Source organism: Pollicipes pollicipes, unplaced genomic scaffold (genome assembly GCF_011947565.3).
Source record: "Pollicipes pollicipes isolate AB1234 unplaced genomic scaffold, Ppol_2.1 Scaffold_6598;HRSCAF=7821_pilon_pilon_pilon, whole genome shotgun sequence".
Lineage (NCBI taxonomy): Eukaryota > Metazoa > Arthropoda > Thecostraca > Pollicipedomorpha > Pollicipedidae > Pollicipes > Pollicipes pollicipes.
Window position 1 is genome coordinate 44,359 of NW_023596906.1, and position 19,946 is coordinate 64,304.

Here is a 19,946-nt window from a genome sequence, read left to right on the forward strand (position 1 = left end):
TGCAACCATACAGGACGAGCATGGGCATAACCCGTCGCCTGCGGTATGAACTGACGCGCTTCCTCACAAGTCAACGTGCTGAGTCAGCCCAAGCCTCACCTGCAAATCGATATCCTAGCCCCGCAAAGTTGCTCACGAAGACCGACAGCCCCGACGACATCCACTGCGCAACTGTCCCCAGCCCGTCTCTTCGAGGAATGCCAGGAATTGGACAAAGAATCCCGACAACGCGCCGGTCCACTGCGCATCGCATCTGCGCACCAACAGAAAGCTGGCCAACGGACATCTCGTTGGTGCGTACATATTTTAGCGAAAGTAAGGCAGCTTGTGTGAGGCAGGCACAAGCACGCGTTATCCAGAAGGCAAACGTGAAATACGATCATGCGGAACATGGAATTAACACAACACTGCACCCTTCCCCTATAATTCTCCAAAACCCAAAGTTTTTATTGCGAAGTTCGGTCTCACGAACACGCTGACGTCATGCGTTCAAATTCAGCAGGCGACAATACGCTCCAGGGCCGATGACCGGATGGTGGCGCCACTTACCGGTACGAGCATCTAAGCCAGCCTTTGAACCTTGGAGAGCCAAACAACCCACGCACGCTCTTTGGCAACACCTATCGATGGCAGTTCATGCAGTAGGTCGGAATCAGTCTGCTGCACATGAATAATACTTAATGGCAATAGCACGGTTTGCCGGATACAGCTTACACTTCGCAGCAGTTTGCCGGATAAGCCGATGCGCGTGAGTACAGCGCCACCTATTTGGTTCCCTGAGTAGAATCTTAGCGCTGCAGCGGTATGTCAGAGAATCTACCTAAAAGTACAAATATCTGACGGTTGCACAAATGCTTCGCCTCGCTGAGACTTACCTGGCCCGTTTCATGGTTGCGTTCAATCGACTAATACCTTATCTGGCCTTCGGCCCGTCTTCTGCGGCCTGTAAAGGGTCGCGACGCTCTTTACGGGCCACAGAGGTCATCTGTGTCCAACAGTCCAGTCGGCAGCGCCTGGAGGAGGAAGGTCGTGGGGTAGCATGTTGGTCAATGGCGATAAATTCGTGCATGCTTGACTGTTAAATTCAGGATATGTATTGCAGCCTCGTCTTAGAGTGTATTCGGGCCTTTTGATTGCCAGGTCAGCATTGGTAACCAAACTGACAAACCAGCAGTAAAGTTCGCATGGTCGCAGCAGCATGTTCGCATGGTGACGGACTAGCACTGAGTACTGTATTGTAATTCTACTGTCATTAACAGTGTTGCTCATGTCACATAAATATGTTCCTTTTACATTTGCTTACTGAACACCGCGACGAGCGTAACGAAAGTTATCGCAGGATAGCTTTTCTGGTTAGTGACATACGTCTGAACAATCTAGCAATCATTGTGATATCATCAGTTGATTTATCATTTTTTGGCAAACGATGAGCTGTTCCTTGCTCTCCCGCAGATGTGTAGCAGGTATTTTGATCGATAAATCGCCATGGGCACTGTCACCTATCATGTTTGTCGTGTTTGGACCGCGTCATAGGCATCGCATGTGTTCCAAAATCCTTATGTTACGCGCTTTTTTGTCGTAATGTTTAGCACGTTGCGGTTTCCACCGCATTTATGATGTTCATTAAGTGTTTTATTGGAGAGGGCCTGGGGGGGGGGGGACACCGAACCTCAGGGGACGGCCTCTTGATGAAAAGCTAGAGGATAGGCTTGAGGTGAAAGTTTCTGGCCGAACTTATCTCATGAATCTCACCTGTGTACCGATAGTGTTTAGAAGCGGTTCAGTGCGTCTCGCTGCATTCGTATGTTAGACCGTGAGTCGGCGACCGCCCATGAACTCAAGGGGTTAATGGCATTACTCATGCTTATGGAAATCATTAGAACGAATGCTGGTCGACTGAGATAACGAAATAATTCGTGATTTTTTCCCCGAGAAAACAAGCTGTTGTCAATCAATGAGCAGTGTCAAATTCCCCCACTTCCGGGACAACATCGAGAAGCCGAAGGGGCTGGCTGGATGCATAAAATTGGCACACTGCCAGACTACCTCGGCAAACTTTCCCAGAAGGCAACGCGGTAGTTTATGTTCAACGCTCAACTTGATGGAAGTTTATGCAAAGATTTCCACTTCCAAACTTAGGTCAAGGCTTCCACAACTTGCACATGACCAACTTGTACAACAGCATGGAGCTCACCAGCATACCGTGCAGCCTGAACACCGGCACCTGTGGCACACTCCGCTGCGAATGTCAACCCAAAACAATTATGGGCGGGAGGGGGGGGGCTATTCCTGAGGGAGAGAGGAAACGACGTTCGTGTCCAGTGTCGAATGTATGATCCTGTTCCAGACAGTTAAAATATCACAATTATCTCCACTGAGACTGATGTCACAGCGGTCACAGTGATTTGGAAAAGGGGTCGAAAAGTGGTAAAACCCACGTGTGTAGCGTGCACATGGCAGGACTGCCCCAGCTGGACAAAAAACATCGAATATTTACAGACTCTGTGCTAGTCTGTCAAGCGGGCCAAGAAAGTGTTACTTTGGCTCAAGCATGTCGTCATCTTCAAACGTCACGTGATCCATAAGTTAGATGACAGTGGGCCGTCTCCATGCAACCGCGAGGCGACTGATGCAGCTACAGTGGATGCACGTTCACTCTTTCGTTTTCCCGTTCCTGGAAGACCGCACAATGTTTCTTTCTCTGTAACTTGTGCTTGTAAATCACCTGGCAAGAGTACTCTGCGTAAATCTTGGATCGATGTTAAAAAGGTCAGTTTCATTTACCGACCTGACAGTATGCTGAGCTGTACCATGTTTTGCGATGAATGCGATGCCAATGTATCTATGAAAGCGATATGTTTTAAATACATGTATATCATAACAGATCAAGACCATCGCATATCAGCTATGATCGCATGATTGTGCTTGTGACATCTATGTGAGCCACGCGACTAGGCATCAGTTTCTTGTTGTGCAGCCGCTGACCAGGCGAGACGTGACAATGCTATGACGAAAGCAGACCCAGCAAATGTGACTGCTAAAATAGGTGTACCGCAATATTGCATGACTCATTACAGCAACGAATAGAAAAAAGTTTTGGAGCAAAAATTGAAAGCCAAACCCAACCCTCTCCCCAGAGGTAACAATTCTTATAAAATATGGGGGGGGGGGGGCCAGGCCGAAGGCGCTTATCTAACTTAACTTACCGAAGGCGCTAACTTATCCCCCCTTTTTCTCACCCGATTTAGCCTACTTAATTTTGATTAAACGCAACATACGCTTTTAGTCTTTGTATGACTTGTAAGTCGTTAGTTTAAGCAGTATAGAAGTCATGCAGGGTTGGATCCATGGAGCAGGCACTGGACGCACGCGTCTCTTCTGATCGGCACGTGAAGGCGCCCCTTTAGAGGCCACTTTAGGGCGCCGATAGCGCTCTTCTATGGCGGTCATGGGAGATGGCGCGTATTTTGGTTGTGGGGATGGAGACGGGATTAGCTATGAAGAACTTAGGTTGTTCCCATATTCCAGAGTTTTTCAAATTAATCCTACAAACCTTGCGTGCCTCATGGCGTTATGTGTGAAATCTATTGCATCGTTTATCCGCTCAGCTGTTACGATTTGTATCTTGCGGTGAGGGCAGCCATGACTTGTTGTTATGAAAGTGGTAGGAGATGCCACTACGCAGAAAGACCAGAGAAGATAGTTTTGGTAATATGATCATTTTTTACCCGCGTTTTTTAGTATAACAGCCCAAAAAATTAAGGGGGGGGGGGCAGCCAACATTTAGGGGCCAACTCAACACTGATAGGGCCAGGCCCATCACAGAAGAATACAAGCCGACACGCGTGCGTCTCCCCCCAAATTAAAGTTATTCGTCTCCAATGAGTATTTCTCCAGCGAACGTATGGATGTCGGGCTTTCATTGTGATGAGTGGAACACTCGTGATGGGTAGCGTGATCGCAGTAGGATGGGTATAAAGTTATGTTGGTCAGTTTTCTTAGAGGTCAAAAACTTTTTAAACTTTTTTTCTTAAACTTTTGATCTGTCATGGTCAGGTCAAAGACCTCTTTGACCTGACCATGACAGATCAAAAGTTTAAATCGCACAACGGATCTCAATTCGACAGATCAAGAGATACTGAAAACCTGGTGTTGCCGCGGGTGTTCGATTTTAAGCCGCCCTCGAAAAACCGTAGTTGGAAGTTGACTCACCCTCCCCAGGGATCAAGTGACTGCTAGAGAAAACTCATCTCAGAAGCTCATCCCTGCCCTCCCTCTCCCGACCGGGCGCGAGTAAAGTTTTCATCTTGCAAGCTCTCGTTTCGGAAAGTTGGCCAACGCATGCAGACCTCCTCGTCAGACCCCCGCTTGGCGACCCGAGCGGGTCGACCCTCACCTGTCACAGCGGGCGGTCGGGAAGCGTTCTCGTAAACGAGGGGATTATGTCCCGGCCCATCCGGTCCAGTGAGGGGATCAGACACTTTGAAACGCCGCACGACGAGACTTGAGTGGGGCCGGGCCTTAACCGTTCGCCATGAAATACTAGAATCGACTAGGCCGGTCCCCAAACAGCCGGTCATCTTTGCGTGCCTGGTTATCACATGACTGACCGCGGACCTACTTGACCTCGTGAGCAGGTTTTCTGTTGACCTTTCAAAAGCCAGATGCATGCAATCAAGTTGTCCCCAACTGAGATAGTGGCAGCAAATTGAAATTCCCTTTATCCGATTACCGTCACACGCATATCTGCATTGTGTATGCATAAAAAACAGGTCAAGTGCATCAACCTAGTTCGATGGTCATTTCCAGGTCACTTTCTTACGTAGGTCACGTGTTAATTGAACGCTATGTGCGTCGTCGTGCACCTTTTTTGCAGCGATGGCGACTACAGAGGCCATAGTAGCGCTTAAGAGGCCTTGGCGCAACCGAGATTCGAACCCGGGCCACCATGTGACAGCCGGAGACGCTAACCAATCGGCTCTTGCATATCTTGGGGTCACATATTAACCCAAAAAGAAATAAATGCAGTCAGATAAGTTAGACGACGATCATGATTTCGGTGGTTTCTCCAATCATCTCACGTTGTCCAGTATGGCAACTTCCGGCAATGGGACTCGCGTTTCGTGCACTCCAAGGCATTTCAGTTAAGGTGAGATTTCCGTAACCTGAGAGATCGCTCAGTTGATCCAGACAAAAAGGGCATTTTCAGAACCAGAAGACTGCAAGAAACATGCTGGTGTGCGGAATTTCTTTCCGTTTGTAACACGCGCTCGGACGACCGGTTGGATACCGTTCGCTAGGCTGGGGGATCAATTTGACCCTCTGAGATCTCAGTAGCTGAGAAAGCTAGAGACACCAAATTCACAGGGTGTGTTGGCCTGTACGTAAACTCACTTGGGTCAAATTTTCAGGTTCCCGGGTCATGACCTCTGGGTCAAATAAGGTTGAAAAATGTCGAACTCCAGGACGGTGTCCAAAGTGCCCGAAGAACCTAGACACCAGTTCGAAGCAAAATGTCACATGTTCATTTAAAGTTAGTGGCCCCGTTTGACATTTCAAAGGTCATGGTGACCAAAATCATACAAGACCACTCTGAATTTTGCGTTTCAATAATCGACAAAGATTACGCTAGGCAGCATGTTCTTAAAACAAAATTTTTACCCGAGTCATTTTAGGTCAGTGACCTTTCCTAATCCTTGCGAAGTCCATAGATGTGTGACGCGGTTTCTGTTGTTACTAAGTGCGAAATGAGCACCAGAAACTACCCCATGCAGTAAGCCTTAGAGTAATTCAGCAGGCTGGTTTTGAATTTGGTCTGACCTCATACCTGACCCTAGGTCAATTTAATTTGTTCATTCAATCGTTGTGTTGCCTATGAAAGCATCTCAGAGATGTAAGGTTTTGCCTGACACTCCGTTGTGACATCAGGTTAACCGATCCCCTAGAAACTGAATTTCCTGAATCCATGGCCCTTGACCTGCCGTCGGTCACCGACCTTTCAAGGTACATTTAAATTTTTACACCAAACGATCCGCTATTCAGTTGTCTATAACTCGGCACAAGTTCGCGTAGCTACACCGCGATGTTCAGAAACCATTCCGGAAAACCCTTCGGAAGTCAAGTTGACCCCCCTCCCCCCGAGCGCGTGTTAAGTTCGGGAATTGTCTGGCGAAGACCTTTCGCTTCATTTCCCATGACTTTCAAGGTCATTATCGTGATCTGGAAGGTGACCTGGCGACCTGAAAATAAAAAGGATGCATGCAGGCAGCTCAGGCAACGACCAGCATTGAAATTTTTGCAGCACAGATTTTCATTCCAATTCTATTTGTTCTAGATCAAAGGGGGTGAGGCCGTCAGCCCCCCCCCCCCCCCATCGGGCGACGGTGTAAGAATGGCCACGACAGGCGCGGCTCAACATTTACTACTTCTTTATCTTTATCTTCATCTTCATCTTGCTTTCGCAGTCAGCTATAAATGGCATGACACGACCCCTGACCTGGTTGGGGTCGTCATATATTCGGGCATTGGCATTTCGATGCATCATGACATAATCATTTCCAGAGACAGAACCAAACTGCGTGCTATGAACCCTGAGTTCAAAAAACAAGTAATACGACTACAGTACACATCACCTTCTATGTATTTCACATTTTTGCCCAACGGAGGCTGTGCATTGCTACCTGCACGTTCAATAGAACATGTCTGTAGTACTGCACAGCAGGTATTTAAATATAAATGGTGCAGGGTATTCTTTTCACTTTTCTGACATTGTGTATTGATCTCACAACACGCATCCGTTACCAACACGATTCATGTCTTGATGGCATCACAATTCCGGCCGTTCCCAATCCAACACACCACAGGTTTCCACATTTGGAGCTTGACCGTATAAACTTTTGTCTCAGGGCGTGTTTCCGAGAGAAATCAGAGCGGCACATGTTCCATATGTTTAATCAAATGCCTCATGGCAGAACGCAAGATGAGACAAGATTAAGTCTTACACTTGTTTGGCTTGACAATCATCTTTTCTTTACAGCATACATGATAAGCTAGTGCATCCACACTGTTCATACATTATAGTTTGCATGTACATACATGGCAGATTTCGTGTATGCAGGGTGACAGAAAGCATCATCCATAATGACCAAGTTCCTCATGTGCCAGGTCATTTCATTCCTCAAAAGGAATACTGCTTCAGGCGAATAAACAAAATGGAATGTTTCCATAACACCTGATGCTCTATCTCCGTAAAGATCTTAGCAAACTTGTTCACCGAAATAACTCCACAATGGGATCAGCTGCAACCGATAATTGCAACTTACAAGTAGTCAGCCATACCATCCACACACGATATTACCAACTACACACAAGCTGAATATCTCGGCTACAAGTCGGTGCAAAGCCCACTAATGGCAATTACGGGGACAATGAGTGCATTCAAAGCGGCAGATTCTCGGATGAGTGTTGCGCTGTGTTGGCTGATCGCAATGTTTGCTAAATGCAGCCCGTAAACTTGCCTGAAATGACCCGGACGACGCACAATGAATCCCAAACTGACCTGTTGATCTGCATGCACCCGAGGTCCCACCGTTCCAAGCTAGCTGTTACTGACACCTGGCTCCGACGCGTCATCGCCGGCACTCTGGCCCGCTTCCGGAACCTTTGTCGAATTTCGAGACAGAAAGTCGAGCAGCTTTTGCTGCAAGTCCGAGTTTTTCTGTTCAAACTCGTCGAGTGCCACGTTCAGGTGGTCGATCTGCGAGTTGAGCCTCTCGATCTCCTCTCGTTCAGTCTCTGTTAGCCCACCCAGGTCATCTTCCTCCTCATTTTCTTCCTCGCGTTCCGGACCCCCTAGTGGGTGGGGCTGATCCTCCTCCTCATCTGTCTCCTGGTCATATGGCTCCTTCTGGTCGTCTTCAACCCCAGCACTCATTGTGTGCATTGGTGACCAGAAATTCTGAAAGTAAACTGTGATTTGCCTAAACTGTCATATCACAGAAACATCAATAATCTTAATCCACACAGTGACAAGACTCTGTCATGGAGATGGGAAGAACATTGATCAAAACAGCAGTATTGCACAGCATGGAAAATGAATTTCAATTAGGTTTCACAATTGGGGTCCATTGTTTCTTACAGAGGGCAAGCATACCTTTTAAGAACCTCACATGTTCAGAATCATATGTCAGTGACATTGCCACAAGTCAGTGTTAGGCAGGGAATGCCAGACATCCAACAGGAATCATCTGATACTGCAGTCCCATTTCATTCTTCCATATCTCATACCAAACAACAGACCTTGGTGATAGTTTTAAAAAGCATGATATTCTGGTTGTGCCTATTTTGGGGCCATACCCTTCAATGATTTTTTCTGACCTATTTCCCCTTAGATTTTATGTGATTTCATAACACCCAACTTTTTCAATGTGCACTATTATTAATCATCATGAGTTATATTATTACCACATCTGCTCCCAGATCTTTTGACTCAAATATGCACATGGTGCACTGAGTATAAAAACTGGCATGCTAAACATTTTACATCAGATAAAATGTTCCAGGAACATACATGTGGTAAGATCTAGAAAGTGTCAGGCAATATGGCTGGAGAAAAATGTTGTGAACTTCTGCTTGGTTATGTATCTGACAACTACTAGACCTTTTGACATTACTCTGCACTTCCCAACTGCAAAATATAACAAGGAAAAAGCCCCTAGAGGAAAAAAACAGTGGCATGGAATCTACCTAGGTAACTGATTGATGCACATAAACACAAGTTGTTTAGACAGGAAATCTTGGTTAAAATATATCAGGGATCCACTCAATATATGAATATATGTTGCTCCCATTTGCAAAGATATTACTAGGTATGCTATTGCTCAACATATGATCAAGAGCTATAAATGCTGGCCCCACAATATTTCAAGAGCAACATGTTCTGTTACATGCAGCTGTTGGTTAACAATGTCATGGTCAATCTGGGACATTTCCTTTTCTTCTTAGTTTAGGATGGTTGAGAATTGAAATGTTTTTTTGAAGGGCTGAGGCCTAAGTTAAAAGCCATCAACCAGTGCTCAGCATCCATTAAACACTAATCCATCCTTCTTGTGATGGCTTATCTCAACATTTCCAAAACATCTGATCTTTCCCAGATATGCATTGTTTTTCATGATCATGAGACACCAATGGACCAAGGTAGAACATACCATCTAACAAGATGGTCCAAAAAGAGAAAAAAGAGCCCTCGGAAAGCCCAAACCAGGCTATTCACTCAACAGTAAGCCCCAGATGACATAAAGATGCCCAACACATAAATAGGAATTGAGAGACCTATGAAGAACACAAAAAGCCATCCTAGCTAAGCCCCGGCATTGCCATGGGAAGGCATAACCAGAAACACAGGGCCCACCAGGTCTGGAGGTTTGTTCAGAGATTGGACACTGGAGAGCCATTTCCTCTTTCCCAATACCGGTAAACAGGTTCCAACACTGAACAGCGAGACGTTTTTGTTTGTCTCGGATAAGGCTGAACCTTCAATTTGTTTTCTCCAACCCGCACCCACCGTATTGCCTCTCCGCGCTCCTCCTCAAACTCTATTATTGTTGTTGCGCGTTAGGCTGTTACGCATCGCGATTGCCTCCGATCACGTCCGCGCCGATGCTGATCACGCGCTCCCTCAACTGGCACCACCTATTGCGCGGAATCGGCACTACTAGTTTGCGTATACCGTGCGGTTTTCTTATCGATTTATTTAGCGACTTACTGAGCGGTGAGTTCTGTTCCAACGGAAACGCAATAAACGCCGATCAATTGCAGTATGACAATGCCGAATGTGGCGTCTGTTTTCAAATGTTTCGAGATCTTCAAAGCCAATTCTAGGTTACATGATAGGTAACTCAATATCCGCCAGACGTTTTCAGCCGATTTCAGAGGTTAAAACATCAGAATCATCCTCTGTACATCATCTATCATCTGTCCTAAACTCACCTTTCGAGGTCACCCTTAAAGAACATTCTCAAGTTCAAATGACGGGAAAGTTCATACCATCCATCAAGTTACCGGATCAAGATTTTGATCCATCAAGTTACCATCAAGATTTTGAATTCATGAGCATCAGAGTCTTCTTCAAGGCATAAACTAGCGCCCGTCAAATCGTCCTGACCACTGAAGGCCGCTAGGGTCATAACAATGGTCAAATAACGGCTTTTGGGTGTATCGCCCATAACTTACTGCCCAACAAGCCCATGAATATGTTTCAGCGCACAAACAAGCTTCTGTCTACATGCCCAGACCTCTCGGCTTTACCATTGAAGTTCCAGTGACGGGAACTTTATACCACCCAAGAGTTGTCTGCTAATTCAGGCTGATTAAACCTTCGGCACATTGGCCTGCCAAGGTCGCACTTCAAGAGGGAATTCAAAGTCAAATGGAGGGTAGCTCAGTATCACCCAAAAATTCGGGGCAAGTTTCTCATTTTCAGGCATGAAAATATTCTTCAGCGCTTAACCCAGTGATTTTCAAGAAAAGGTGACCTGCCAAGGATAGCTTTCAATGTCAAATTCAAATTCCAACGCAGAGCAGTTCCATATCGCCAAAAAGTCATGTGCTAAATTAAACCTTTAAATTATATGCTCTTCCCAACATTTGGCATTCAATTTGATCTTGGGTGACCCTGAGAGGTGAGGCTTTTTAAACGGCCGCCGTTTAATGCTATGAAGAGGATTTCGATGATTAAAGGTGACAAGCGGTTGATTACTTTTGGGTGATATGTATTTACCGGTCATTCAACCTTGAATGTACATTGAAGAGTGGCATTGGAGGGTCAGGGCCTCTCGACGGGCGTTTCTATGCGCCTTAAAAAATGTTCGGATAACTGTTCATCTTTGGTTAACATTTGTTCCCCGTTATTTGACCTTGAATTCGACATTGAATGGTGATCTTGAGACGTCAGGTCTTCTCTGACAGACGCATCTTTTGCGCTGGAAAGATTCTGATGCCTAAAAAAACGAAATTTGCCCGTTAACGTTTGCGTGATGCGGAGTTCCCTGGGCTGCGTATTGAAACATCGAGGGTTCTACCGTTCCATGGTCAAAGCGTCCGGCGAAACAACGAAACGAAACAACCGGCATTCACAACATCCAAAGATCGTCCAAATATTTGAGATTCTGTACCACTTCCCAGCCAACTTTTACCTATTGGGTTGGCTTTTACTTGATAGCGGAATACCGTAGCCGAATTCGCCTCTCTATTCCGACGAATGACGTCGTGGGGCACAGAACTGCCCAATTTGACCACCGTGCATGGACATGGGCAAGGTTTCGTTCATGCACGAAAACTTTGTTGCACCAGCACATTCTTGGTAGCAGGCGTACTGAAATAAATGTAACGCATTCGAAGATAATGACGCAAGCATCAGGCGTGATAAATTAAGCTCACTTATGACTATTGGTGTACTTTTAAGAGAAAAAGACTGCTCTAGACAACACAGGTTCTCTTTCTGGTAAGTATGCCCCTCAATGTGTCATTGTCTGGGTACGTCATCGTACCTTGCTCAACATTGATTGAGAGCCAAGTAATGATCGTTATATCTGGAAATCGTGCTCATGAACCCCAGATGTGAACGACTCGACAATTATATTCTCTTGACCTTGATCGCTGCATGGCCGATGGAATGGCTTGGTTTGAATGACGTTATCACCGCGTCATGAATGCCGTAGTGATCTTAAAATAGTCTCCTCGAAAAAGCCTGTACACCTTTGCGGGCGTTAGCTCAGAAAGTAAACCGGGCTTAGGTCTTAAGAAGGGCAGTGCTGTGAACTGCTCCAAAAGGACTTCACCACGGCTATTCCAGGTAAAACGCTATAGCAATGTGGAACACTTCCTTTAAGCGCGTGTGAATTTGTTGGCGGGGAAGGGAGAGGAGCTCAGTGAGGGCGCATGGCACTGATTTTTACTCCGTCGGGAGGCATCTATCTGTAATGAAATATATGGGCCTAGCGGTAAGGCAGAAGCATGCGTAGCATTCACTGTAAGGGATACAAGTTTTCACTAAAACCAAAAGTAGCACGCCGGAAGCGCGCACAATTTTTGTTGTGTCTTAAAACAACATGACCTGTTCTGAATGTAATTTCTACTAATATTCTGGCATTATTTTGTCACGTGATGGGCGAGGGGTACGTGCCCCCCCCCCCCCCTCCCCCGGGCTGCTATGTCCGTGCGTCTCTGCTCTTCCCCCCCCCCCCCCGGCATCGGCTGTAAACGTGCGAGATACATTCCAGGAGATTATGAAGTCAGTGGCCGCCTCTAACTTTACTCCTGGAGCATATTTTGCAAGATATTCCCCGAGAGGCACGAATTTATATATTGTCTTCGTTCGTTAGCTCCAGCAGCGATGTTGCGCAGCGAAGTTTGCGCGCCGTGAGCACGGCGCAGGCTGTTCGCCGAGACCCGGGCCTGACAAAGATGGCTCGGCCTGACCTGCTATGACCAGCTGACCTGACCTGACCAGCGTTGCGCTCTGATATCGCAGCGACAATGCTTTTTACCCATATAAGGCATATATTTTCGCGTTATACACATGACCATAAGCAGAACAACAAACTACACCTGCACGATCGACGAAAGACGCATCCTCACAGCTCTCGAGTGGTTAAGTCATGAAAGAACCGTCAAAACCCGAGTTGCGTGAGATTTGTGGTAACGGAAACGCAACGAAAACAGCGAATAGGTGCGGAAAGCTACAGTGATAGAGCTTTGAAGGCTGCGGGCAAAGGATTGGCTATACATTAACAGCAGACGCTTCGTCAGCAGTAATGACAACATCCTGAGAAGCAGGTGCAGGCTCGTCAGAAACCGGGGCGGTCTCGTCAGCGGCATTGACGACCTCGTTAGCAATCTCATCAGCAGCAGGTATGAGCTCGTTAGCTGCGTGGGCGATCTCGTCAGCAAAAGGGACGAGCTCCTCAGCAATTGGGGCGATTTCCTCAGAAGTAGGCGCTGACTCATCAGCAACGGGTGCGGGTTCATCGGCATCAGGTGCGGGTTCATCAGAAACAGTTGCAGGCTCATCAGCAACAGGTGCGGGCTCATCAGCAACAGGTGTGGGCTCATCGGCAGCAGGTGTGGACTCATTAGCAGCAGGTGCAGACTTATCAGCAACAGGTGCAGGCTCATCAGCAACAGGCGCGGACTCATCAGCACCAGGTGCAGGCTCACCAGCAACAGGTGCAGACTCTTCGGAGACAGATGCGGGCTCATCGGCAACAGATAAAGGCTCATCAGCAACAGGTGCAGACTCCTCGGCAACAGGTGCGGGCTCATCCGCAACAGGTGCCGGCTCATCAGTAACAGGTGCGGGCTCATCAGCAACATGTGCAGGCTCATCAGCAACAGGCGCAGACTCTTCGGAGACAGATGCGGGCTCATCGGCAACAGGTGCAGGCTCATCAGCAACAGGTGCCGGCTCATCAGTAACAGGTGCGGGCTCATCAGCATCAGGTGCAGGCTCATCACCAACAGGTGCAGTTTCCATGGCAGGCGCACCCTCCTCAGAGGCTGGGGCAAGCTCAACAACAGGTTCAGGCTCATCAACAACAGATTCAGGCTCATCAACTGCGGGGGAGCTCTCCACGGCAGGAGCGGCCTTGAGCAGATCGGCCACGTAGGCAGGCGGCTGGGGAATGACGTCGCCCGTCGGCCGGAAGCCATTCTCATCCGCCACCCAGTTGACGGTCACCTGCTGCCCCTCAGGCGTCTTGAACGAGTAGCTGCCTCTCATTACGGTGCCGACGCCGTCGCCGATGCGCTTCTGGCCGCCGGTCGTCTCCATCGATGTGCCGTCGCTGCTGGCGAAGCCGAAGCTGAAGTTGCCCTCTTCGTCGGTGTCGAAGTTCTGGCTCATTATGTCAGCACTGGGCGCGGACGGGCCGCCAAAGCGTGTCTCCACCTCCGGCAACGCGTCCAACTCGATATCGCCTGAGCCCTCGATATCCTCCAGCGGGAAGGCTACGGCGCAGCAGAACAGGCAGACGAGCACCAGACACTTCATGATGGCGGGCTACCAGCGGTGGTGTGATGGAGGCGGTGGAATCAGGTGGTCTGATGTCCAGGACGTGCGGTCGACTGCTTTTATACGGCCCGGTGCGTCCTGTGTCCGAACTTATCTGCCGCCGCCAGGGCGCCTCGGGATTTTTCTGCCGTCTGGGGATGTTGCAACGCTCCGAATTCCTTGGCGGCCATCCCGACCGGCGGCGCCACCGCCGAGGCTTGCCGGCCCGGCGGCCTCGATAGCATCATCCGCGGGTCAGCCGGGCATGCCGCCTCCGAGGGAGGCAGGGTCGCCGTCCGCTGGTCACGGCTGTTCTCGAACTGACCGTGCTGGTGAGCATGTAGTAATGTGTGCCGTGGTTGTGACGAGGAAGATCCGTCCTCGTTTTCCTAACATTTGGCAGGACGGAGCGAGGCCCGTTGAAGTGCGAAGTCTTGTCCAGTGGCTCATGATTCAGTGCGCAATGACATTCTCCTCAGATCTATTCGAAATAGGCATCATTTTATTCGATGTTGGCATTGCTTCCAAAAGAACGTTGAACATTTATTTCCGAATTTAGGCCTTGCTGTGTGTGGTTGTGCGGCTGGGTGTGTATGATGCAAAACGTATGTCGGAAGCGGCGGAACAACACACATCGACAACGGCGCTCGGTGCTCATTTACAACAGCACTTTGGCGTTAGTGCAATTCGCATCCTGGATACATATCTGGAGATAGTTCAGATATGGTGCCCTGTGCATGGATGAGCACATACCTTCGTCTCACGTCGTCGATTTTTGGCTTAGTGGGGTCTCAATATTTTTGTTCCATCGGCGGCTCTCACTCTTTTTAAGGGGACTTTGAAACCTTGCCATGCTTGATGATCTATCCCAGGCAAGCTCCGCCTAACGGATCGCTTCTCCGTCTTCTTCGTAGCTGTCCTCGCAGGCTCCAGGGCTGTCATAAATCGTTCAGCTGTTAACGCTTGGTGCGACCATTTCCAGCACACTTAACTGCCACCTAGATCTTACACAATGCATGGAACGGTCCTCTTGCTCACTTGCACAGTCCGTGATAACGGCTAAACTTGGACGGCGATCTTTCAAAAGAGATTACCCAGGAGTTTGGATGCGGTCTCCATATATGCACGCCCGGAGGTGCACTCACATAGTGTCCCCTACCTATCACCAAATGTCGTTCTCCAGTGCTAACTGATGAAACCATCGACAAACCTTTTGCAGCAATGCTGCATCATCCTAATATGTCTTGAACTGGAAAATGACTATGTGTGGCAAGAAAGCGCTCTTTATTCACTTTATGCCACGGTCCTTTAAATTTACTTCTTGTTAACCAGTCACCTATGAACTGCATGCAGAATATTCGGAGCGAACAATCTGGCCCATTTATATTTATAATGCTTCCAAGAACATTACTTTTCGGAAAATGCGTTCTGACCAAGGATGCACACATATAGCAGTTCTGCCATTTCAAAACGTGTTTATAGAAGTACATAAAGATGCTACTTCCACAGAAAAACTTTAATAAATTATGGTTAGACTCAGATCAAGTGCAAAAAGTACGTGTCTCGGGAGGGTAAAAATGTCGTATAGAATGAAGTACTTTCAACGTCACTTGACCTTGGACGAGTTTGACCATGGTACAAATTGACTCTGACCAGACTTGGCCTTGACTTTAAGACCGTCTGGAAGTATCTGGTACGGAAAAAAAACATTCTTTCATTTGGTATCTGCCTCATGCCTATGCAACGCTTGCTAGTGGCGATGGAGGGCCCGGCGGTCGTCGGACAACTTTCGTCACTGGCGATCTTGACAGTGCGCAGGGATGAGATTAAAACCGAGAGTAAAAAGATGTCACCTTTGGTTTCAGCGCGTTAAAAGCTGACGGTGACTGACCTTGACCTTGATCCGTAACCTGTGTCCACATAACACTATGTTAAGGCGCGACAGTGGACAATCTTCCATTCGTTGCCGGCTTCAAAGCAAGACGACCGCTACTACGAGCGCTACTAATCTTACATGACGAAAAGTCGATAGGAGATCAAAATGGATAGAGAGCAAGGGAGATACGAAGGAAGTCAAGGATGGAAAGCAAAATGCGAACTCTAACTGAACAAAATATTAATGGAAAAGTCAACAAAAAAGATGTCAAAAAGGTGTTACTTCAAGGGATCGACGAGTTAACGCGCGAAAGCCAAAAATAGGCTGCTGATAAACACAGTAATTCATGTCTTTGTAGACGAGCGAAGTCATGCACCCGGTTCGTAAATGGAATCACCAAGTGCATTGGTCACCAAAGCGTGATAGATAATTCCAATATTTTGTTGTGGATCGACCAGCTCCCAAGTTCTTCTTTTATGGTTCCTCACGCATGCGTTCCGCGTCATTTCTCTACATTCTTTCTGAACATATAAGCCAATGTTGTATTCAAGTGGTACCGAGGCACGAACTACCCAATGAAATTTTTACATGTTTCAATAAGCGCCCTTGCCATTAATGTACAATTCGAGGTGGGCGCAGACAAAATGCACAGATTGAAAAAAACATAATCTTGTTATATGCCGTGCAAGACATTTGCGCAACTACGGTGCGTCAGAACCTTTTGTTTTTGTAGAAAATCTTGGGTCGTGGTCACTATTGCCCACCACCATCATGTGCCCATCTGCAGACGCCGCTGAGACTTAGGATATGAGCACACGCAACCCACAATCTATAATAACTGCAAAGTTTTTAAATGCGACGAGTTTTCTCGCTCTCCAACATGTCGTTACGCAAGATACAAGAAGGCACACTATGTCACACAAATCGCTGATGATTGTCTGGTTTTTGAAGTATAACGACAGCTCGGTATCTCACATGCGCTATTTGCAAGGCTTCTAAACTGCCGTAAATTCACAAATGGCATGCGCTCACATTAAGTACGCCCCAGGGCGCAGTCGTATTCCCGAACAAACGCACAGTACATAGGCCATTATACACATACCCTCAATACCCTCCATTGGGAAAGTCCATCCCCCCAGCGCCTTTGTATTCCTTCCTTCTGATTCCAATTGTCGCGTCCATAAAACTCCTGGATCTCCTCGCACCGCGTGAAGATGACCCCGGGCTGTCACAGGATCCAGTTTAAGCCGAAATGCCACTGTTCACTTCACATTAGGGACTAAATTCAGTGAAAAAGGGATCAACTTCTGATTAGATGATCACCAACAAATGACGTGACTTACTTTACCAGGCTTTGCCATCACCGCTAACTATGTTTTTTGGGCTTAGTTCATGCGTATTAGCAGCAAATGTAACGCCGCTCCTACGCCTCACAACTCGCCCTTACCCACCCCACGCCAGTCGGGTAATGTATTGACTGATGATTGACTAAATGGCCAGAGTCAGAAACATACGTTGTTGACACTCCTGATACCTCTGCATGCAATGCTCGTTCCAACGGTACCCCTTTTCTTCAGTAGCACGAACGCAGCGCTGGAAGGTACGATTCCAAGCGGATCCGATCCAGCGACGAAACTGGGCAGTGACCAGAAGTCCAGAGGAATATGAAACGCCACTTCACTGGCGTATATGTGTCGTGGATCTAGTCAGTGCTGCACACTAGTGGCAATCTGATGTAATGGCGCATTTCGGCGAAGGCTTGGGACTAAAGCTCAACCCCAGCATAAAAGCGCAATGACATTTCATCTGCGTTAATGCACCCCGCCCCGGCCACTTACACAAACTTTTTTGTAGGACTGATCCCTTTACGGAGCGATATTTGGGGGCGCCTGAATCCGCCCACAGCAAAAAATCAGGCGAAGCCGTTTGCTTTCGCCAGACAGCGAGCAGCCTGTGAGTTAGCTGCGTGTTTCCCGCGGCGTTTGCCTCCCGCATGGAGGTCATCTGACCGGTCACGGATGGGTGCTGGACATCTTATCGGCTCCGTATCTCACTGCGGGAATGTGACCGGGTCAGCGCGCCCTGGCCTGCAGCCAGCGGGCGCGTCTGGCGACTGACGACATGACCTCACGGCAGCCGGACGACGCCGCCAGCCACACCGGTCGTACGTGCGAACCGATCATCGCGGTGATCGTTAGTAATGCATCGCCGGTTGGGACCTTGCTGTCGCTATCGGCGGCAGGCGAGCCAGCCATCCGTGACCGGTGTGTGAGCTGGAGAAGTTCTCATGGCTGCACTCTCATGAGGACGTGCGCGAACGCAGCGTCTTTATCTCCGAAGTCGTACTGACACGGAGCGGCTGAGTGTCGAAAGCGGTAGCGGTCGTGTGTTGTTCCGTTATGACCCGCCGGGTACGGGCGGCTACGGCGCCCGGCCGGTGCTGTCGTTGGGAACGGAATACGGCCGTTGAGACGTGCCACGGCTGGTAGGCCGAGAGTCGATAGATCAAGCTGCCGCTGGGATGCCAGACCCGACCGCAGATCCCTGCAACGGCGTGGCCATTTCGCCGCCAACATCTGGACCGTGGTCAGCAACGTGATTCTCTGTAGTTGAAGACATGACGCATGAGCAATGGGCACACAATCCGGCACAGAGAATTGATCATGATTTAGGGTGCGGATGCTTTGATAGGATGGTCATATCCTATCCTCCCGAATAAACCGCGACGAACTGTAATCAGGGACCGCGAACCATGTGCATAAGGTAACACTAAAGGGCCGCAGACCTTCAAAAGCACGCGCCCAAATTTTCTGGTCGTGCCCAGAGGCTGCAGGAATAGTGACACTGACGTTTCACCCGACGGCCGGTCTGATATTACTACACACTGCTACATGTTGCCACGCGGTCTGATGCTGCTATATCTCCGGCGCTAGCACAGACGCAGCGGCTACGGGGACCCTCAGAGCCGGGGGTCCCAACTGGAACCAATATTCTGGCCCCTTTCGAGCGGCAACGCCTATTAAAGGAAACGTTTCACATTTGAAGATGCTGAGACAAGCATCAGATATGATGAAACAAGCTCAGTTATAACTATTGGCATACGTTTTAAGTGGAAAAGATTGCTCTAGACAGCACGATTATCTGTTTAGTAAATATGCTCCTCAATTTGTCATGGTTTGGTTACGTCATGGTACCTTGCACAAAATTGATAGAGAGCTAATTGATGACCATCATATCTGGAAATCGCGAACACAAACGACAGACATGAACGTCTTGACAACTATATCTCCATTGGCCTTGATCGCCGCATTGCTAGTGGAAAGGCAAGCTTTGAATGATGTCATTATGACGTAAACGCCGAAGTGACTTGGAAATGCTCTCCCCGATATACCTTTCCCCATTTTCACGGGCGTATACCTCAGAAGCTAGAGGGGCTTAGGTCTTGGAAGGGCAGGGTTGCGGACAGCACCAAAAGGTCTTCAAGATGGTTATTTCAGTTCAGAACCTCATATACATGTGGAACACTGGCTTCAACGTCCATGCTATACACCGCGCATTTTGTACGCTGCGCTATTTTCCGTGCAGTCACTATAACAAACTAATCGGGAGACGTCCCTCAATCTTGCCACGCTCACAGAATTGAAATGCGCAAATTTGCTCTGTAGAAACTGCTTTGTTGTAGTTTCAGGGGAATTCATGTAAGAGTACTTAACTAATTTGCAAAACTTCACGTTGCCTTCAATATTTTACTTAAGGTCGTTGTTTTGCCTGATCAGAAATTTCGATGGCTTGCGATTCCACGCGTAAAATGTTATCAATAAAGCTTTCACATCTCTAAGCAATAAGCCTCCAAAATTCTTCGTCGCCTGCACCTGCATGCTCTCTTGGTCGGGAGGTGATCTTACTCAATGTGTATTACGGCGCCGAATGCGACTCGCCCAAGTATTCTGACGCGCATTATTGGCGGTGCCAATCTAGAGCAATGAAACATTACACGCCTGTCCTTTTTAAGCCATTCCGTAT

General features: G+C 48.1%; 2 protein-coding genes across 3 annotated transcripts in view; one reads left to right on the plus strand and one right to left on the minus strand.

Moving 5' to 3' along the window:
* LOC119107013 (uncharacterized) overlaps positions 1-196 on the minus strand; it is a 36,846-nt gene extending 36,650 nt beyond the window's left edge. For both annotated transcript variants that reach the window (XR_005095182.1, XR_005095183.1), the window contains exon 1: positions 100-196. The gene's annotated coding sequence lies outside the window, so the exon portion shown is untranslated. The remainder of the gene's footprint in view (positions 1-99) is intronic.
* A 12,460-nt stretch (positions 197-12,656) lies between these two features.
* LOC119107025 (autotransporter adhesin BpaC-like) lies at positions 12,657-13,766 on the plus strand. Its single transcript, XM_037230370.1, has 4 exons — positions 12,657-12,684; positions 12,988-13,098; positions 13,330-13,476; positions 13,750-13,766. Exons 1-4 carry the CDS (start codon positions 12,657-12,659, stop codon positions 13,764-13,766), a joined length of 303 nt encoding a protein of 100 aa, XP_037086265.1.
* The last annotated feature ends 6,180 nt before the right edge of the window (positions 13,767-19,946 follow it).

Coding starts and splice junctions, on each gene's coding strand:
- LOC119107025 (XM_037230370.1), top strand. CDS start 12,657: ATGAAAGAACCGTCAAAACCCGAGTTGC. Junction 12,685..12,987: donor ACCGTCAAAACCCGAGTTGC/GTGAGATTTGTG, acceptor CGATTTCCTCAG/AAGTAGGCGCTGACTCATCA. Junction 13,099..13,329: donor TGCGGGCTCATCAGCAACAG/GTGTGGGCTCAT, acceptor CATCCGCAACAG/GTGCCGGCTCATCAGTAACA.